The 22,420-nt window shown below is 38.5% G+C and overlaps 1 protein-coding gene, 1 long non-coding RNA gene and 1 other non-coding gene across 8 annotated transcripts in view; 2 read left to right on the top strand and 1 right to left on the bottom strand.

The window, feature by feature from the left end:
• The window catches only part of TET1 (tet methylcytosine dioxygenase 1), a 130,065-nt gene extending 124,212 nt beyond the window's left edge, over positions 1-5,853 (top strand). For all 5 annotated transcript variants that reach the window (XM_072823358.1, XM_072823357.1, XM_072823359.1 and 2 more), the window contains one exon: positions 4,632-5,853. In XM_072823358.1, the coding sequence (XP_072679459.1) occupies positions 4,632-5,644 (1,013 nt within the window). In that variant the 3' untranslated portion in view covers positions 5,645-5,853. The remainder of the gene's footprint in view (positions 1-4,631) is intronic.
• Positions 1,215-22,420, bottom strand: part of LOC140631935 (uncharacterized) — a 105,300-nt gene continuing 84,094 nt past the window's right edge. Inside the window, exon 3 of one of the 2 annotated variants that reach the window (XR_012029471.1) lies at positions 1,215-1,347. This is a non-coding gene — a long non-coding RNA (uncharacterized lncRNA). Of the gene's footprint in view, positions 1,348-10,197; positions 10,321-22,420 lie in introns of those variants that run through there. The other variant, XR_012029470.1, reaches the window with a different exon arrangement.
• On the top strand, positions 3,331-3,437 carry LOC140632775 (U6 spliceosomal RNA). The gene has a single exon (XR_012030466.1). It is a non-coding gene; the product is annotated as a U6 spliceosomal RNA (small nuclear RNA).

Consider the following 22,420-nt stretch of genomic DNA (forward strand, 5'->3'; position numbering starts at 1 on the left):
AGATACAGAGGGAGATCAGAAGCTTGATTTGGGGCATGTCAAATTCAGGAGACCTGTCAGACAACTGTTAGGAAAAGAATTGTTTAAGAATATATAGTTCAGAGAAGAGATGTAGGCTAGAGGTAATGATTTTTTTTTTTTTAATTTTCTGTATTTATTTTTAAAGCAGGCTCCACATCCAGTGTGAAGCAATGGGGCTTGAATTCACCACCCTGAGATCAAGAGTGTACGTTTATTTTTTTTATTTTTTATTTATGATAGTCACACACACACACACACACACACACACACAGAGGCAGAGACACAGGCAGAGGGAGGAGCAGGCTCCATGCACCGGGAACCCGACATGGGATTCGATCCTGGGTCTCCAGGATCACGCCCTGGCCCAAAGGCAGGCGCTAAACCGCTGCGCCACCCAGGGATCCCAAGAGTGTACGTTTAACTGAGCCCCCCCAGACTGCCCCTCAAACATTTTTTTTTTATGATAGTCACAGAGAGAGGGAGAGAGAGAGAGAGGCAGAGACACAGGCAGAGGGAGAAGCAGGCTCCATGCACCGGGAGCCCGACGTGGGATTCGATCCTGGGTCTCCAGGATCGCGCCCTGGGCCAAAGGCAGGCGCCAAACCGCTGCGCCACCCAGGGATCCCCTTTTTTTTTTTTTTTAAGATTTTATTTTATTTATTTATTCGTGAGAGACACACAGAGAGAGGCAGAGACCAAGGCATAGGGAGAAGTAGGCTCCTCGTGGGAAGACCAGTGAGGACTTGATCTCAGGACCTAAGCCAAAGGCAGATGCTCAACCCTGGTGCCCCTAAAAGATTTTAATACATAATAATTCTTATTTCATCTATGTCTTGATCCTGGCCCCACCTCTTCAAAATTTTTTATGACAAATTGCAGAAGTCATATCATGTAATCAATTACTTCATCAGTATTTGTCAATAAAGGATAAGGAATGTTTAGAACCACAATACGCAAAACAAATAATGTCTTACTACCAACCCAGTGCTCAAATTGCTCCATTTATCTCCTAAATGATTTTTCTTTTTTGACATTTGGTTTACTTAATCAGTATCCAAACAAGGTCACACATTATAGTTAGTTGATTTGTCTCCTAAACCTTTTCTTATTTAAATCTTGCTTTTTTCCTATTTTTCTTCCTTTTTTCTTTTTTACATATAGTAGAAACCATTATCCTATAGAGATAAATTCAGCTTCAACTTTGAAAACACTTAACTATGGGGGCATCTGGCTGGCTCAGAAGGTAGAGCATATGACTCTTAATCTTGTTTGAAGTGGTGAGTTCAAGTCCCTCATTGAGTGTAGAGTTCACCAAAACGACAACAGCTGTAACAAACCAGAAAACAAAAAATCACTTGATATGGCAAGGCCACTGTCTGAATTCTACATTCTTGTTTCTTCACATGAGGAAGCACAGTGTTTGATGGTATCTCTTTGTGATCTTAAGGTTGATCCATGGTACCTGTGTTGTCAGCATGAGTCTTTTATCTCCTGGTTTTAAAAATATGTACTATCATGTTCTGTATTCATTGTTCCATTAGAAGTAACAAAGTCTACCATTCTTCTCATTCTTTTTTCCATTTGTTAGTTGATTTGCTTTTCAAAAGAAATATTGTCCTGATCAATAACATGTTAATTCTGAGGTATGGTTCATACGGAGAAATTAGAATAAATGCTTCGCAATTTGATTCTATTGATAGTATTTATTATTTTAAAAGATTTTAATTATTTGAGAGAAAGTGTGATCATGAGAGAGAGAGAGCCCACAAGCAGGGGCAGAAGGAGAGGTGGAAGCAAACTCTCTGTTGAGCAGGGAGCCCAATCCCAGGACCCCAGGATCATGACCTGAGGCAAAGGCAGATGCTTAATCGATTGAGCCACCCAGACACCCCTATATATATTTTTTATTTATTTAAATTCAATTTGCCAACATCTAGTATAACACCCAGTGCTCATCCTATCAAGTCAGACACCCCTGTATTTATTACTACTTAGAGTTTATATTTCAGCCCACATTAATTGGGCTTCTTTCCCCAAATTATATATGAAAATGCTTTAAAAATCCTTTAAATTGTGCCATCTTTAATCGGTAGAAACCCATCATGCTGGCTTCTGAACTTAATTTTGTCATGACCCCAATTGTCTCTGATAGTTTCTTCCTTAGCTGCTGTTCCGACAAGATGTTCTAGGTTCATCTTATATAATCCTGCCCCATATATAAATTCAGCCATCTCTCCACGGAGTCCAAAGAAAAAAATACACCTTGGATTTATACTGATATTCAACTTTAAAATTACAGGGTATTCCTTAACTTTCTTTCCTTTTTTCCTTTTTTCTTTTCTTTTCTTTTCTTTCTTTTCTTTTCTTTTTTTTTTCTTTATATATTTGCCAGGAGATTTGCCTTATTTGTTTTTTGTAAAATGAGGGAAATGACTGGGCGACATTTATGTAATGCTAGGAAAGATTCAACAAAGAGATAGTGGAGAGGCAAGGCAGGGAGAATTAGCTTTTTTTTTTTTTTTTTTTGCTTGCAGCTCCATTTTACACTTAATTTAGTATGTTTAAGATTCACTTACCTGATTCTATGCTGCCTCTAAAAATTCCTATCATATTCAATCTTTGTGTCATTCCATAATAGCATCTTTATAAGCTATGTTTTTAATAATATATATCCTTTTAGTAGCCCTCTGCACAATACTTGTCTTACAACTCCTTGTCCTTTTGTAATCTGACCCATAATTTTTTAAATAGATTTATCCATTTCAGTGAAATACTCCTTTTTTATTTATTTATGATAGTCACAGAGAGAGAGAGAGAGAGAGGTGCAGAGACACAGGCAGAGGGAGAAGCAGGCTCCATGCACCAGGAGCCCGACATGAGATTCGATCTCGGGTCTCCAGGATCGCGCCCTGGGCCAAAGGCAGGCGCCAAACCGCTGCGCCACCCAGGGATCCCTCAGTGAAATACTCCTTAACTATTTAAAAGTGAGACCAGGCAGTGTGCTTGGGTGGCTTAGTTGGTTAAGCCTTGGACTCTTGCTTTTAGCTCAGGTCATGATCTCAGCGTTGTGAGTTCAAACGCTAAGTTGGGCTCTGCTCTGGGACTAGAACCTACTTAAGATTCTCTCTCCCTCTCCCTTTGCCCCTCTCTCCACTCCCCTAAAAAAGAAAGAGAACTGGGGCACCTAGTTGGCTCAGTCAATGGAGCATGAGACTCTTGATCTCAGGGTTGTAAATTTTGGTCCCTCATTGGGTGTAGAGATTACTCTAAAAAGGTAAAAGTAAAATAAAAATAAGAACGGTCTCATTTATACTGGCTTCGGCAGCATATATACTGAAATTGGAATGATACAGAAAAGATTAGCATGCCCACTGCACAAGGGCAACCTATAAATTTGTGACGTGCTCCAAGTTATTTATTTTTTTAAGCTTTCCATGTTTGTTTTTTATTAAAAAAAAATTTTTTTTTTTTATAAAAAAATTTTTATTTACTTATTCATCAGAGACACAGAGAGGCAGAGAAATAGGCAGAGGGATTAGCAGGTTCCATGCAGGAAGCAGGATGTGGGACTCTGTCCCGGAACCCCAGGATCAAGCCCTGGGCCAAAGGCAGATACTCAACCTCTGAGTCACCCAGGTGCCCTACGCTTTCCACGTTTAAAAAAAGGAAGAGAAGGAATTATCTTGTCTCCAGGTTGTATTGTTTGAGGGTGAAATTGCCTTTTTTTTTTTTTTACATTTTATTTATTGATAATTTTTTTATTGGATTAGGTCAATGTTTGCTGTTATATTCTTAATTATTTTAAAACATGGCCATTTTACTTTTTCTATTACTTGACCTAAAATCAGCTGCTTTCACACTTCCAAAAATTTTTTTAGAACTTCAAAACATGGAGAATATCCTGAAAGAAAATGTTTCCATTTGATATGTGGTTTGTGTGGTTATGTCAGAATAGATTGCCTACAAGAGCCAATGTGATAATAGAGATCTACCTAATTAGTGAGAAAGAAACAAAGCTTAAATGAACTTGCTCTTGATGGTCACAAATGACTTATTTCAACTAAAAATTTTTAGATGATTTCCCTTTGCCTAATAATTGAGTTTGCTGGTCATGATGTTTTCATGACCCAGAAATATTCATAAACTATTACTTATTTTTACTTTTTTGAAAATGAGACTATGCAGTACCTAAAATGTATCTAAACATCTTTGGGTAGAAATACTGCTCTAGATTGTGTTATCACCTGCATCGTATTCTACTGTATGATTTTAATATTTATTTCATAGCCAATTAGGTCATTTCTAATCTCTTACTATTTTAAGCGATGGACATCCTTCTCGCTAAATCTGTGTGCTTATTTATGATTATTTGCAAAGAGAAGAGTTCTTTAAGGAAAATAATTGGATGAAAAAGCATACTAAACTACATGCAATTTTTAATGCCTGCTTGTGTGTTTGATTTAAAGTCAATAGAACAAAACTGACCAAGTTCACCATCATCGATGTTTTGTTATATTATCCTTTGTATTTCTGTGTTAAGATACTCAGAAACAACTACCCAAAGCAGTATTGTACTTATCTTTGCATTTGGTGTCCTTTTCTCTGTTTAGGGAATAAAACAGAAGCCTTGCAACTTGAAATAAAAAGTGAAACTGAACCCCATTTTATCTTCAAAGGTTCGGACAACACTAAAACCTACTCACTGACCCCATCCATTCCTCACACATTGAAAGAGGCAAACATATCTCCAGGTTTCTCCTGGTCCCCTAAGACCACATCAGCCACAACAGCTCCCTTTAAGAATGATGTGTCAGTTTCTTACGGGTTTTCAGAAAGAAGTAGCAATCCCCACTGCACAATGCCTTCTGCAAGACACAGTGGTGCTAATGCAGCTGCTGGGGAATGCACTGGAATTGCACAGCCTGGTGAAGTAGTTGCTCTTTCCACCTTGTCTACTCCTGTGACAGAGTCCCTGGTTTATTCTGAGCCTTCCACTGGTCCATCTGAACAGCTACCTTCTAATCATCCAAACCAGCAAGCCCCATTCACCACCTCTCCTCATGACCTTACATCCTCTCTGGTGGAAGAAGATGAGCAGCATTCTGATGCAGATGAGCCTCTATCAGATGACCCCCTATCAGATGACCCCCTGTCACCTACTGAGGAGAAATTGCCCCACATCGATGAGTATTGGTCAGACAGTGAGCACATCTTCTTAGATGCCAACATTGGTGGGGTGGCAATAGCACCTGCCCACGGCTCCGTTTTGATTGAGTGCGCCCGGCGAGAACTTCATGCGACCACTCCTGTTGAACACCCAAACCGGAATCATCCCACACGCCTTTCCCTTGTTTTCTACCAGCACAAAAACCTGAATAAGCCCCAACATGGTTTTGAACTAAACAAAATTAAGTTCGAGGCTAAAGAAGCTAAGAATAAGAAAATTAAGGCCTCAGAGCAGAAAGACCAGGCAGCTAATGAGGTTCCTGACCTGTCCCCTGAAGTTAATGAATTGAACCAAATTCCTTCTCATAAAGCGTTAACATTAACCCATGACAATATTGTCACCGTGTCCCCTTATGCTCTCACACATGTTGCAGGGCCCTATAACCATTGGGTCTGAAGGCTTTTCTCCCCTTAATGCCTTTGCTAGTGCAGTGTATTTTTTCAAGGTGCTGTTAAAAGAAAGTCATGTTGTCGTTTACTTATCTTCATCTCACCCATTTGAAGGCTGAGGTTAAAAAAACAAAAACAAAAACAAAAATGGGGTGGGTGTTTCTTAACTGTGACTATATTTTGACAATTGGTAGAAGGTGCACATTTTAAGCAAAAATAAAAGTTTTATAGTTTTAAATACATAAAGAAATGTTTTGGTTAGGTGTTAACCTTGATAGAATCACTCAGTTTGGTGCTTTAAATTAAGTCTGTTTACTATGAAACAAGAGTCATTTTTAGAGGATTTTAACAGGTTCATGTGCTATGATATAAAATCAAGATACAGTGTTAACTCTACACAGCTCCTGGTGCTTACCCACATCAACAGTTAAAAATAAGCTGCATTATTATGTCATGGTGCCATCGTTCCAACATCTTCCAATCATTGCTAGAAAATCGGCATATTCCTTTGAAATAAACCAATGAAATGTTTTCTCTCAAAATATCTCCTATATAAAATAATTCAATATTGTTAATGGTTGGAGGCTGTTCATAAATTGTAAATATATATTTTAAAAGCACTTTCTATTTTTAAAAGTAACTTGAAATAGTATAGCATAAGAATCTTATTGTTTATTGTTTGTGCATATTTGCATACAAGAGAAATCATTTATTCTTGCTGTGTAGAGTTCCATCTTGTTAACTGCAATATGTATTCTAATCATGTATATGGTTTGTTGTTGTTTTTTTTTTAATGTTGTCCTTTCTCATGCAAATATTAGCTACTTCTATAAAATAGTTAGAACATGCAAAAATTGTTAATTTTCTCTAAAATTGGAATTAGGAAGCATATCACCAATATCTGTTAACATTTTATTTGGAACTAAGTAAGCGTGGTCTCTTCTGATTTATCAAGCAACAGTGGCCCCAATTTACTTTAACTCCAGCTTTCTGAATATAATCATGAAAGGTTTTTCCAAAAGGAGATGGGACATAGTAGTATTCAGAAGAGTCAAATGCTTCTAAAGTTTCAAGGTGATAAAATTTAAAAATTAAGTAGCCAGAACCCTACCCATCCCAAATTGCCTTATTTGTTCTGAAACTCAATCTGGTAGAGTAAGAATAAAATTCCTATAGAAATCTTTTGAAAAGAAATCCCCTAATGTCATCCTATATCCACACATCCCAAACAGTAGAAGTGGTGTTCAAAGTATGGTATTGTCCATTAAGAGCTAATCCAAAGTAGTTTATCTAAGCATATTAGTTTTAGGGAAAAAACTCATCTTCTCTGATAATTGCCTATGTTCTAGGTAACAGGAAAATAGGCATTCCGTTTATGTTAGCCTTCCCATTATTTTTTCCCATTACTTATTGACTCATTTTATAACAAAACAAAAGGGATTGCCCAAACAAAATGTTTAGAACAAGAAATTTCAATGAAATACTTGATTCTATTAAAATGCAGAGGTGCTATAACATTCAAAGTGTCAGATACCTTGGGAGTGTGGAAAACCTAAATAATGGTGCTTCTCCCTTGGAAATGCCATAGGAAGCCCACAACTGCTAATACTCAACAATTTTGGTGCAAAAGCAAACAGTTCCAGCAAGCTCTAAAGAAAAACTCATTGTAACTTATATTAAAATAATATATGGTGCAAAGTATCAGTTTCAAGCTTTTGACTAATCCAAGTGAAGGAATATGAAGGGATTGTATATAACAAATATCCATTGGTAGTCCATCATCTTGTACAAGTAGATTTCTGCTTTTTGAATATGTAAAGTAGGGTGATTCATTGACTTTAGTATTTTGTGTGCCTTAGATTTCCGTTTTAAAACATGTATATTTTTGTGAGCCTAAGGTTTCTTATACATATAAGTATATAAATAAGTGATTGTTTATTATTTCAGCTGCTTCCTTAAGATATTTACTAGTATTAGACTATCAGGAATACACCCTTGTGATATTTCGTTTTAGATATTAGGCCTTAGCTCCCACTAGAAATTATCTCCTCACCAGATTTAATGAATCAAGTTTTAAGACCCTTTAACCATCCACCCATCTTTCTTCCCTTCAGTTACTGAACGGCTGCAGAATTTAAATAATAGCTTTTGTTTTTCTTTGAATTGCCACCCATGACACAGTAAGCATGAAGAATTAAAATCTTAAAAAGATGCTTTTATCCTTTTTTTTTTTTTTCCAAAGAAACAGTAAATTTCCTTCAAAAGAATCCATTGTAGGGGCGCCTGGCTGGCTCAGCCAGTAGAACATGCGACTCTTAATCTCAGGTCTTGAGTTCGAGCCCCATCTTGGGCATAGAGTCTATTTAAAATTGTAAAAACAAAAAGAACGAAGGAATCCATTGTAATATATCTGCAGCAGTTCAAATCAGTGTCACTACTGTTGAGTAAGTTTCTTAAGAAACTTGAACCACCAGTGTTATTTAGGAGAATACTGGGATTTGTGAAGTTGGTTGCAGTTGCCCAAAGCAAGTACATGAAAATATCCCTTCTCAACTGAAATGTTATAAAATGTTCCATTATTATAATTAACACCATCAATGTCCTGTCTCAATTGATAACACCATGGTGGGAACCACTTGTGATTCCTACTTTGTTGGACTCTCATAAGTTAAACAGTTTACCATCCCATTATCTGCCCTGTGATTTTTTTTAAGCTTATGCTTATTCAATGTTCTCCAGCATTTGTGATTGTATGCTAGTGACACTGCTTTTAGAATGCTTTTATGAAGCAAGGAAATAAATTTGTTTGAAATGACATTTTCACTCAGAAAACTGGTCATCTAACATTATTTCTGCACCTTTTATTATGTTTTACTAGAACGATCACCTTTGGCTTTACCCATCTTACAGTACTCAAAATTAGTTTTTCAATCTTCTGCCCTTGTTCATGGTATAATTTAATTAATTGATACATGACCCCCAGTTAACCCGACCTGTCCATACTATGTTACAAACTTACTAACTACAATGAGCTGTCTATTTTAGAATCCTACAAAAATATCACACTGCCTTTCAAAATCCCATTTCTAATGGCTCTCGGCCGTGGTTGAAAAAAATTTCTGCTTATCGGCCTTACCTACAGCTTTCCAATTCATCCACAAAGTACCAACTACATCATGTCATAGACTTAGCTGAAATATATTAACTGAAAGTGAGGCTTGCTGAAAATGTATAGCTGTAGGTAAATTTTTACATGTTAGCAAAATGTTTGCAGCCTTAACCTTCCAACATCTTTGTTATGCAATCTGCATGTGGATGAAATAATTTAATTTGTTAAATATAGAATTTCAACTAGATGAGATCCATAAGCAATTTACTTAAGACATAACCCCAATACATAATTAATTGAATGCATACCCTTGTGTAAATGAGATAATAATTCATGCAAAGTAACCTACTTCCTAATGTTATTACTTAAGTGGACTCAAACTGATTATCATTTATTCCACAACAGCATGTATGAAAATAACTCAAACTACTTAAGTTTATTCCTTAAAACAAATCCTATTGAGATTTCTTTTTTATCTGCGACAAAGTTTTGACATTGCATGACAACTTCCACCAATAGTGGGCACAGGATTTCCTTTGAATGTGCCGAGTAAATCAGTAGCTGTATATGACTTTTAATAATATATAGCTATCTTCTATTTCACAACTTCTTGATGCATGGAAATTTTCTTTTTGTCTACATTTAGTATAACTGTGAATTTTGACCTTTTGTAAAGATTTATGATGAGAATTGTGAAATAATATGGTAGTGGCCTCTCACAGCTCTAGAAGACACCTCAGAAGTCATATAGTTCAATCACTGGGGCCCAGAGAGCAGATGTTAATGTCAATGTGTACTTATGTTTATAATTAGAATTGAAACAATCAAAGGAAGGCCACTTTATGCTTAGGAGGACTCGAGGAAACAAACTCTATTTGCTCACCCAGAGAGTATCTTACCACTGGGAAATAACCTTATTGTGGTACAAGTAAAGATTAAAAAGGCTTTTTTTTTTTCTGTTGGGTTTTCTTGCTTTTTGTTTTTCTGAGAAATTCTGGAAAGCCAGTCAAATGAAGTTGGATCAAGATTCCCCTGCCTGCAGAGTTTTGTGGGCCTTGTGTGGGAAATCTAGCTTTTACCTATGAAGCTATCCTGTTAACTCATCCAACAAAATGTGGCAGTAGCCTGAATTAGCTATTTCAAATATATATATACACACACACACCAGGTACTTACATAGTACAGGCTTTTATTTCTCCTGGAAATATGCATATACAAGGAGGTAGAAAAAATTGAATGAAAGGGTTCGGGAAAGTATACCCATTGTATATACTACCTAGCCATGGTTGTACAGTCTATTCACACCTCTTGCCAATTGGCTTCACAATTAAGTCCTAGCATAGTTAATTTTGATGTGATTGTCTACATATATTAGAATACTGTTTTATTGTGCACAGCTCTGAAACTTTCCTGTAAGTGTATTGAACTTGTAACTTCAACATCAACAGTTGAGGCACACTTCAACTAGGTGATACAGTGTCCTGATTCCTGAAGAGTCTGGATTTACCCAAATCAAATTGTGCTCCACATGTGCTTTCTTCTAATAGATTTAGGAAATGAGGCCATTCATGGTTCTGGAATGCAAGTCAAAAAATCAGCGTGTCAGAAGCTAAATTTGTGTATTTTCTTGGAATGTGCTGAAATTTATTGGCTTTCTTTCCTCTCTTGTGTAAAATAAGAGTCCTCTGTTAATTTTAGAGATGGTAAAACTGGCTTTTATGTAAGACCTCACTTTTTGTCCACATTGAACTCTACAAACTTGAATTCTCTGCTTTCCAGTATATCTGGATGACTTTCATTCAATTCCTGTTCCTTCTGGGCACCCAATCAAATACTATTGTTCACTTCGAAAAGCATATATTTTAATCCTTCAGGTAATGCAAAGATGTAATATAACTTGCTATAATTAAAGCAAAACTTTGTCTAAGGTAGGGATGTTATTATCAGATGTTAAACATATGACCTGACTTAACTGATTTATGTTTGAGTGCAACTTGGGAAACTTTTGTTTAGCGGTATAAACCTAGTTTTCCTAAAAATAGAAATTCTGTCCCTAGCAGCTGTGATGAAAGGCATTCTCTCTTGTCTTGTTCATCAGGAAAAAATCTTGCAGCTGTCAGAAACATGTTCGCTTTTGGAGAAACAGTGTTGAAAAGTAATTTCATTTGTTCTTCATTTGGCTAGGTATAAACTTAACCATCTTTGACCAGAAACTCTGCTTGTTATTATTTTTCTTTTTTCATTTTACTGAAGCCATGGTGTCACTAAATGTACTTTCTTTTTCTAGTTTTGATTCTTTCCTCTGATTTTCTTTAAATTAAAACTATGTCGCTTCCCCTCTCTATTCTGCGTCCACTCCCCATGTCCCTACACAAATACACATGGTTCTTGTTAAGAATAGCAGTCATCTTGGTCAAGTTGTCTTTTCCTGCTTTCTAAAATCCTGATTCATAAGTATTTTGTGGAATAATACCAAAAGGGATCACAATCTTTTATTCAGTCATTTTCTGTCGGAGGCAAATTCAGTTTTTAGGGTTATAGTGGTCATGAGACCACAGGTGAGCATCCACTTTTTAACAATCCCAACAATGTTTGACTCTCAACATGTTTCTTGGTGTTTGAGTGTTTTGCAAGAACTTGTATCAGAAGTTAAATATTCTAGCACTATTCCTATATAGCTTTGCTATTTCTCTATAATGCATCATACTAATTATTAGTGGTTTGACCAGTGGCTTTGAATTAATAATGGGTCTGATTTATACAGTAGACAATTTTTTTTCACATGTTTTATCCCCCAGCCCAGTTTTGCGGATGGTCTTTACTCTCCAATGTAAATTTACCCCTTCGAAATTTGGGTTTTTGTGATAATAGGAACTATTCTATAATCTGGGTGAGAAAGATTTAAAAAATGAGCTGAAAGTAGTTTGAGAATTCTTAAAGATGAGATAGATCAGGTATTTGGAGTTGTGAATGTACTAGGGGGAAGTTAAGGTGCAGGAAGAAGGGAGAATTGTGTTCCCATCAGCAATCTGCAGGTTCACTCCACCATCTCAACACCAAAACATACTGTAATAGCTTTTCCCACCTTGTAGCAGTTTATCTGAAAAAAATGAGGAACCATTGTGAATGTAAATATGGTAGTAAGAAAACTTATAACCCCTAGACTTTATAATGTTTTAGGTTATCAAACTGCTTTCACTGTGTACTCTCTTTGTCTCCCCAACACGGAAGGTTGGACAGATGTCCAAATACTCCTCTTACTGGTGAAGAACCTGCAGGTTGGCAAGAATAGCAAATGCCTTGCTCCAGTCACAGAGCAAGTCCACCCATCTGAGATCAAACCATTTCAATTCTGCAGACTGACTGCTAAATGCATTTCTGCACCATAAACTATGACTTACAGAGTGTTATTGAGCAGAAATTGTCAGACCTGATCTAAGAATAATACAAAACCTACTTATTGTGTGCAAAACATGCTTCTCAACTTTGTTTCCATTATTTATTTAGCCAGTGATTTTTGTATGCATACTTTGGAAGGTCTCCCCAAATTCCCAGGACTTCTGCATTAGGGCTTAGATTAATGAAGCTGTAGTTTTCCCCCTGTAAGTAAGCTTTTTAATGAAGAATGTCCCTGTATTACTAAAACAAAAGGAAACCTCAGTAATATTTGTCTAAAAATATTATTTTTTTAAAAACTGAGATCAGCAACTCATAATCAAAGTTTAATGTATTTGTTATATTGAAATGCAGGTTTCTAGAAGGGAATGTGCTGGGTAAACTGACTTAGTTCCCAGGCCCCCGTGGTAAAAATGTAAAGTTGTTGGCATCTCTTAAGAGTTAGTAAGTACTGTCTCCCACTTATTTAAGTATTTTGTTTTGTTTTTTGTTCTGCTTTGTTTCCAGCCACGTAAAGTGTCCAAAGTTTAAACATATCTTTGCCCAGAGAGTTAAGAAAAATAATGAGATGTATTTGTAAAGTTTTGGGTAAGCTCTTTATAATTATAAAGAGGTGGGATATTTTGGCATTTCCATCAGTACATTTTGGGTTACTAATGAAAAACCCAAACTTACCTAAATAATCAAATAAATTCCACTTTTGATGATTTGGTTCAATAACTGCCTATCCTCACTAATGCCTGTTTGTGATATTATAAAATGGCTGACAACATAGGACTTTACAAAAACAGCTCTTAGAAAAAAAAACAGAAACAAAACAAAGACTAAATATTTTATTAATATGTATGGTCATTTTTTTTAAACTTCTATAACAGATAACATTGTGATAGGTGCTTTAAGAGAAATATTTTTCCAGAAATGGTTTTATAGTAAATGGGGGGGCAGCTTTTGCATTGTGATGTATGGGTGGATAGTCATCTTTGAGTTACTAAGAAATCATGAAGTGTTCCCTGAAGAGAAACTCATAAAACTATTTGGCAGAAAGAAAAGCATTAATTTCTAGTTTCTTTATTTTCTCTTGTGTTATATGGTGGCCTATATCACGTGTAGATTCACGTGTATATCAATACTTTGGCTCAAAGGAGAAGACAGTGCTTATCAATAGTGGGTGTAAAATATTCAGATTCTTCATTATGGGGAAATAGAGTAGCATTGACTTTTCAATAGAGAAATACCAATTTCACAAGTTAATATTCCTGTCTCTACGTGACTTTTTCTCTCCTTTGAGTATATTTACTATTTATTTTGTACCTTTGATTTTTTTGCTTTGGGGGATTTATTTTTACCTATTGCAGTCCTACTGTATTAAATATCCCATATAATGAAATAAGTTAGTAAGGGAAAGATTTTAAAACTCCATAAAATCTGGTTTGGGTTCTTAATATATGGGAGAAACAGTTTCAAGAAAAAGCACTTCACCATGCAGAAGGGAAAGAGTAGTCTTAATTATGATGACTTCAATTCAGGATCAAGATGTAGTGCTCTGCATACAAGGGAACACTTACTAGCAGTACTTGAAGACTTGTGAGTTGGAATTGCATGTTACTTGAAAGACCTAATTAAGCTAAATTTTGGTGCACAGCAGTTGTACATGATTTCATGTTTATGTAGCAAAATGCATTGAAATGTACTAGTATTGAAACATACATGTAAAGATAGTTGTGGAAATTGTCTATTATATTTTCCTTGTGTGTCTCATTTATTTAGAGCACAAAGTTTTTTTTTTAAGTGTTCTAACTGAATAAGGCTAAATGAATACTGTAATTGAAATTATATTTTAAATCTTTGTCATGAGTTTTTAAAAAAACTATTGCAAATTGTATCATTCCTGATTACACAGAACTTTGTGGGTGGTTTTAAATAAATTTTATACTTCTATTTTGCACCTGGTAGTCTAATTTTTCTTTCCTCTTCAAAATAATATTTTAAAATTTTAATATCCAATAAAAATCACACATTTTTAACTTTAAAGGACTTTGAGATTTAACATTTGGAGATGTCCAATTGTGTGCATTATGCCCAACATAAAATCAAGATGGAATCCTTACTTACTTTTTTTTTTTTTTTTACACTTTGGAGGGTCTTTTTTTATTTTTTAAGTAGGCTCCATGTCCAATGTGGGGCTTGAATTCATGACCCTGAGATTAAGAATCACATGCTCTACTGACTGAGCCAAGCAGACACCCCTTTGACACCCTTATTTTGGGATCTCTGGGTGGCTCAGCAATTTAGCGCCTGCCTTCCGCCCGGGGCGTGATCCTGGAGTCCCCAGATAGTCCAACGTCAGGCTTCCTGCATGGAGCCTGCTTCTCCCTCCACCTGTGTCTCTGCCTCTCTCTCTCTCTCTCTCTCTCTCTGTCTCTCTCTCTGTCTCTCGTGAATAAATAAGTCAAATCTTTAAAAAAAACAAAACCCTAATTTTGTACCAAAACCCTTGAATTTTATATAAATTATTTAACTCCCACAGTAATGCTATTAAGTAAGGACTTTTACCAACCTCACTTTACAGATTAATTCTGAAGTTTAACCTAGTAATTGTCAAAGCTTTAAATCAACTTGGATCAAGACTAACTCATGCCCTCCCATACATTTTTTGTTATTTTAATAAACAATTCTGAACACAGTATGCTAACAGTATTTTAAAGTTCACATCCTAATGTATTTAATAAAACCTGAAGTGAAAAAAAATTAATAGGCTTTTAGTGATATTATAGCAAATATCACAATGTAATAAATTACTTTAAATTCATGTAATCTGAAAAAAAAAATAAAAAAATAAATTCATGTAATCTGGTCCGGTTGCTAGATCATGTGACTCCTAATCTCAGGGTTGTGAGTTCAAGTCCCATGTTGGGTGTAGAGTTTAAAATTAATTGATTAGAAATCCCTGGGTGGCTCAGTGGTTTAGCGCCTGCCTTCCTCCAGGAGTGTGATACTGGAGACCCCGGATCGAGTCCCACATCGGGCTCCCTGCATGGGGCCTGCTTCTCCCTCTGCCTGTGTCTCTGCCTCTCTCTCTCTCTCTCTCTCTGTGTCTCTCATGAATAAATAAATAAAATCTTTTAAAAAAATTTATTGATTGATTGATCTGAAACCCAACTCCCCTGATGTAGCATCTGGTATTTCTCTTCCTTCTAGTAATGGGAACAACTCCCTCCCTGACCAGAACTCCTCCTCAGGTTTACCTGGGCACCTAGAGACTACATTTTCCACCTTATTCCTGGCTGGTTGAAAGGCAGATATGGGGCAGCCCGGGTGGCACAGCGGCTTAGCACCGCCTTCAACCCAGGGTGAGTTCTTGGAGACCCGGGATCAAGTCCCATGTCAGGCTCCCTGCGTGGAGCCTGCTTCTTCCTCTGCCTCTCTCTCTCTCTCTCTCTCTCTCTCTCTCTCTGTCCCTCATGAGTAAATAAATAAATAAAATCTTTTTAAAAAGGCAGATATGAGAGTTAGGCTGACCATACAAACATGGGCATCACACTAAGTAATGTCAGAACAGCAAAACACAAGAAACTCCACTTAGGATGACCTACTCTCCTGACCCACCTATCAACTTTGTCTTTATACAAAAGTAAGTATTCTTTTCTATTATTTTGCTCCTGCTAAACAGTTCAATGAATGTTGTAACTAAAAATCCACCTCACAAGACAAGTATCATGTTTTTTTAATCTTCAGGCCAAATATACTGTTTCTTTCCTCTAGTGACAGTTTCTAGATTCTGTATCTTAATACTCTCTAGACAACAGCCTATTTATTTATTTATTTATTTATTTGGCTCCGTAGGATGCTTAACCAACTAAGCCATCCAAGATCTTTTAAAAGATTTGTGTAATTTTTTTTAAAAGATTTTATTTATTTATTAAAGAGAGAGAGAGGCAGAGGGAGAAGAAGGCTCCGTGCAGGGAGCTGGATGTGGGACTCGAACCTGGGTCTCAATCCCGACACTCCAGGATCATGCATGCCCCAGGCTGAAGGCGGCACTAAACCACTGAGCCACCCAGGCTTCCCAAGATTTGTGTAATCTTTTAAAAGCCGATCTCAGGAGTGCTGGGGTGGCTCAGTTGGTTGACAGACCAATCTTTTTTTTTTTAATTCATTTTAAAGAGACAGCTATAGACAGCTATCGAGAGCTTATGCAGGGGAAGGGTAAGAGAGAGGGAGAAGCAGACTCCTCACTGAGCAGGGTGCCCTAATTGGAGCTCCATCCCAGGACCCTGGATCATGATCTGAACCAAAGGCAGATCCTGGGATCCCTGGGTGGCGCAGCGGTTTGGCGCCTGCCTTTGGCCCAGGGTGAGATCCTGGAGACCCGGGATCGAATCCCACATCAGGCTCCCGGCATGGAGCCTGCTTCTCCCTCTGTCTGTCTCTCTTTCTCTCCCTCTCTCTGTGATTATCATAAATAAATAAAAAATTAAAACGGGGATCACTGGGTGGCGCAGCGGTTTGGCGCCTGCCTTTGGCCCAGGGCATGATCCTGGAGACCCGGGATCGAATCCCACGTCGGGCTCCCAGTGCATGGAGCCTGCTTCTCCCTCTGCCTATGTCTCTGCCTCTCTCTCTCTCTGTGACGATCATAAATAATAAATAAAAATTTATTTTAAAAAAAAGTGTTAAAAAAAATTAAAACAAAAAACAAAAACAAAGGCAGATCCTCAGTTGACTGAGCCACCCAGGCACCCTGAGAGACCAACTCTTAATTTCAGATCAGGTCTTGATCTCAGGGTTGTGAGTTGGAGCTCCACCAAGGCACTGCCCTTGGTACAGTCTCCTCGAGTTTCCCTCTCCTTCTCTCCCGCCTTGGGTGTGCTCTCTCTCTCTCTCTTTTTTTTAAATCAACTTTTAAATTTTTTAAAAAGATTATTTATTTATTTATTTATTTATTCATGAGAGAGAGAGAGGAGACAGAGGAGAAGCGGGCTCCCTGAGGAGACCCCAATGGGTGACTAGATCCCAGGTCTCCAGGATCAGGCTCTGGGCTGAAGGCGGTGCTAAACCGCTGAGCCACCCAGGCATCCCTCTCTCTCTCTCTTTCTCAAATAAATCAATAAATCTTTTTAAAAATGATAAAAAATAGGGGTGCCTGGGTGGCTCATCAGTTAAGTGTATGCCTTAGGCTCAGATCATGATCTCCCAGGACCCTGCATCGGCCTCCCTGCTCAGAGGAGAACCTGCTTCTCCCTGTGCTGCTCCCTCTGCTTGTGCTCTCTCACTCTCTCTGTCAAATAACTAAAAATCTCTTTAAAAAATAAAAATTGGGATCCATGGGTGGCGCAGCGGTTTGGCGCCTGCCTTTGGCCCAGGGCGCGATCCTGGAGACCCGGGATCGAATCCCATGTCGGGCTCCCGGTGCATGGAGCCTGCTTCTCCCTCTGCCTGTGTCTCTGCCTCTCTCTCTCTCTCTCTCTCTCTCTGTGACTATCATAAATAAATAATAAAAAAATAAATTAAAAAAAATAAAAAAATAAAAATTAATGGGATGCCTAGGTGGCTCAGCAGTTGAGCATCTGCCTTTGGCTCAGGGTGTGATCCCGGAGTTCTGGGATCGAGTCCCACATCAGGCCCCCTACATGGAGCCTGCTTCTCCCTCTGCATGCGTCTCTACCTCTCTATGTCTGTCATGAATAAATAAAATCTTTTCTTAAAAAAATTTTAAATTAAATTAAAAATAAAAACAGATCTCAGATCATGGTATTTCTCTACTTAAAAGACCTCTATGGCTTTCCACTGCATTTAATATAAAACCAAACTCCCTACTTAGTCTGTAAAGCTCTGGGAATCCAGCTCCTGCCAACCTGTCTGCTCTCATTTATCAGGCTCCAGCCACCGTGAGCTATATAGTTCCTTGAAGAGGCCAAACTCTTAACTCAAACCCTTTGTACCTTTGCTTCATCCCTACCTTCAGATTCTCACATGGCTAGATCCTTCCTGTAGTTCTCATATCAGCTCAAATGTCTTATTTTTTTTTCTACACTCAGAGATACCAATATTTATTTATTTAGTTAGTTAGTTTCCAAATGTTTATTTAAATTCTAGTTGGTGGGGCTCCTGGGTAGAATAGTTGGTTAAGTACCCAATTCTTGGTTTCTGCTCAGATCGTGATCTCAGGGTTGTGAGATCGAGCCCCACATGGGGCTCTGTGCTCACACGCAGTCTGCTTCGGTTTCTCTCTCCCTCTCCCTCTTCCCCCTCCCCTGTTCTCTATCTCAAAATAATATTAATTAATTAATTAATTAAATTCTGGTTAGTTAATATGTAGTGCTCAGTTCCTTGATCTTATCTGGGCACCTTCTCTCTCCTTCACTTGAACCTCCTTTTTCCAGTCACAGAATGGAATATAGCATCCCTTCCAAAATCATTAGCTCAAATATCTCACATCATGACCTCAACCTCCTATCTGCTCTGTTTGGGAGCTGTTTCCACAGCACTTTTTCTACCTCACTAGAGTCTCCGTTGATCCTTCCTCATATACAATCTTTCCTTCTCTGGCTTATTTCCTGATTTCAATAATTCTCTTGCCAACACTTTACATTCTCTTTCTAATCAGCCCTTTCTGGCAGTTTAAAGAAAAATAAGTGGCCAAAGATCAAGGAAAATCCCCTCTCCTTGCCAGGTACCAAATTTGTTACCAGGCTATTTCATAAGACGTGAATGAAAAGAATTTTAAGAAACAGGTATTCAAAAGCATTTTTCAAACAAGATTTTTATTTTCTTTCAAACATTTTTTTAAATTTTATTTATGAGAGAGAGAGAGAGAGAGAGGCAGAGACACAGGCAGAGGGAGAAGCAGGCTCCATGCAGGGAGCCTGATGTGGGACCCGATCCAGGGTCTCCAGGATCAAGGCGGCGCAAAACCGCTAAGCCACTCAGGCTGCCCTTTTCAAACATTTTTTAAAGATTTATTTATTTAAGGGCACCTGGGTGGCTCAGTGATGAGGTCTGCCTTTGGCTCAGGGTGTGATCCCAGGGTCCTAGAATCAAGTTCGGCATCAGGCTCCCCACAAGGAGCCTGCTTCTCCCTCTGCCTATGTCTCTGCCTCTCTCTCTCTGTCTCTCATGAATAAATAAAATCTTTTTAAAAAGTAACATATTTATTTATTGGGGTGCCTGGGTGGCTGAGTCAGTTAAGTATCTGCCTTCAGCTCAGGTCATGATCTCAGGGTCCTGGGATTAAGCCCCACATCAGGCTCCCTGCTCATGGGGGAGTCTGCTTCTGCCTCTGCCCCTCTCCCCTGCTCCTTCTGTCTCTCTCTCTCTCTCTCTCTCTCACTCTTTCTCTCTGAAATAAATAAAATCTTTAAAAAATGTATTTATTTATTTTAGTAATCTCTATCCCCAACATTAGACTAGAATTTTTCTTTTAAAGATTTTATTTATTTATTCATGAGAGACACACAGAGAGAGGCAAAGACACAGGCAGAGGAAGAAACAGGCTCCATGCAGAAAGCATGTGGGACTCGATCCCCAGATCCGAGATCACGCCCTGAGCCAAAGGCAGAAGCTCAACCACTGGCCACCCAGGCGTCCGGGGACTAGAATTTTGACCTCAAGATTGAATGTCACATCTCTACTGACTGAGATCGCCAGGCAACCGTTAAAACTTATGTTTATTGAGGCATAATTTACATACAGCAGAATTTTACCTTTACATGTGTTCTCTGAGTTTTGACAAATGTATATAGTTCTGTAACAATAATCAAGATATAGAATAGCACTGTCCAATAAAAAACTAATTGAGGGGGGCACCAGGATGGCTCAGATGGTTAAGTGTCTGCCTTCAACTCAGGTCATGATCTCAGGGTCCTGGGATGGAGCCCCATGTCAAGCTCCCGGCTCAGTGGGGAGTCTGTTTCTTCTCCCTCTTCATTTCCGCAAGCTCATGCTGTCTCAAATGAATAAATAAAATCTATTAAAAAAAAAAAAAAGAAAACTATGAGAGTTCTATTTGTAATTAAAACTTTATATAGGATAGTACATTAAAAAGGTAAGAAAGAGGGACATCTGGGTGGCTCAGCAGTTGGGCGTCTGACTTTGGCTCAGGAGGTGATCCCGGGGACCCAGGATCGAGTCCCATATGGGGCTACCGGCATGGAGCCTCCTTCCCTCTCTGCCTGTGTCTCTGCCTCTCTCTCTCTGTCTTTCATGAATAAATAAAATCTTTAAAAAAATTTTTTTTATTAAAAAAGTGTATGTAAATAGAAGAAAAAGTTAAATTAGAAAGTAAAATTAGGGCAGCCCTGGTGGCGCAGTGGTTTAGCGCCGCCTGCAGCCCAGGGTGTGATCCTGAGGACCTGGGATCGAGTCCCACATCGGGCTCCCTGCATGGAGCCTGCTTCTCCCTCTGCCTGTGTCTCTGCCTCTCTGTGTGTGTCTCTCATGAATAAATAAAATCTTTAAGAAAAATTTTTATTTTTAAAAGTTAAAATAAATAAAATTATTTCTAATTGTGTATTTTATTTAACTTAATATGTCCAAAATAGTATTATTGGTTTTTAAATTTTTATTTATTTATTTGAGTGAGAGTGCATATGCAGGAACAAGAGGGGTAGAGGGAGAGGGAATCCTCAAGCAAACTCCTGACTGAGTGTTGAATCAACATGGGGCTTGATCCCAGAACCTTGAGAACATGACCTGAGCTGCAATCAGGAGTTGGCCACTTAAAAAGACTCAGCTACCCAGGTGCCCCCCAAAATAATATCATTTTAATAGTAATGATGAGGAGGTACCTGGGTGTCTCAGTCGGTTGAGCATCTGCCTTTGATTTGGGTCATGACCTCAGAGTCCTGGGATACAGTCCCACATTGGGCTCCCTGCTTAGTTGCTCAGTGAGGAGACTGCTTCTCCCTCTCCCTCTGCCTGTTGCTCCCTTCTTGTGTGTGGCTCTCTCTCTGTCAAATAAATAAATAAAATCTTAAAAAAAAAAAAAAATAGAGGCCAGCCTGGGTGGCTCAGCGGTTTAGCGCTACCTTTTTATGGCCCAGGGCCTGATCCTGGAGACCTGGGATTGAGTCCCAGAAGCATGGAGCCTGCTTCGCCCTCTGTGTCTCCGCCTCTCTCGCTCTGTGTGTGTCTCTCATGAATAAATAAATAAAATATTTTTTAAAAATTAATAGTAATGAAGAGGTATTTTTCATTAAGTCTTTAAAATTTTTTTTTTAATTTTTATTTATTTATGATAGTCACACAGAGAGAGAGAGAGGCAGAGACACAGGCAGAAGGAGAGGCAGAGACACAGGCAGAGGGAGAAGCAGGCTCCATGCACCGGGCGCCTGACGTGGGATTCGATCCCGGGTCTCCAGGATCGCGCCCTGGGCCAAAGGCAGGCGCTAAACCGCTGCGCCACCCAGGGATCCCTAAAATTTTTTTTTTTTTTTTTTTTTTTTTTTTTACTTGAAAAGGTAGATGCATACCAAAGTAATTCCAAACATACTTAAAATTTTCCTTTAAAACTTTCCAATAATTGGGATCCCTGGGTGGCTCAGCGGTTGCGAATCTGCTTTTTGCCCAGGGCATGATCCTGGAGTCTCGGGATCGAGTCTCCCATCAGGCTCTCTGCATGGAGCCTGCTTCTCCCTCTGCCTGTGTCTCTGCCTCTCTCTGTGTGTGTGTCTTCCATGAATGAATAAATAAAATTAAAAAAAAAAAAAAAGAAAGCACAGAAAATGTAACTGGCATGCCCAGCATTACCACAGCTGTTAAGAGCAGGAGCCAAGTTTGAACCAAGGCATTCTGGTTCCTCAGCCTATACTCCTAACTTCTGCTTTCTTCCAACCACCCCTACCTGCTCCATCTTGAGTGATTCAGAGTAAGGGAGCTACTCTGTCAGATGATTTGGTCACTCTCTCTCCACTTTGTGATGGCCTTTGTCTTTTATGCTCAGGACGGGTGATCATATGCAACCTTCCTTTATTATTGGGCCACAGAAAGATGGGGTTTCTCTATTCTTTTTTCTTTGAAGATTTTATTTATTTACTCATGAGAGACAGAGACACACAGAGAGAGAGATGAGAGATGAGAGAGAGAGAGAGAGAGAGAGAAAGAGAGGCAACAAGGCAGAGGGAGAAGCAGGCTCCCTGCAGGAAGCCCCATGCAGGACTCCAGGATCACGCCCTGAGACGAAGGCAGAAGCTCAACTGCTGAGCCACCCAGGTGTCCCGAGTTTCTCTATTCTTTAACAGATAATGCAAGGCACCCCAAAACTGTCACAACCTAGCGCAT

The sequence above is a fragment of the Canis lupus genome, chromosome 4, assembly GCF_048164855.1.
Source record: "Canis lupus baileyi chromosome 4, mCanLup2.hap1, whole genome shotgun sequence".
Taxonomy (NCBI): domain Eukaryota; kingdom Metazoa; phylum Chordata; class Mammalia; order Carnivora; family Canidae; genus Canis; species Canis lupus.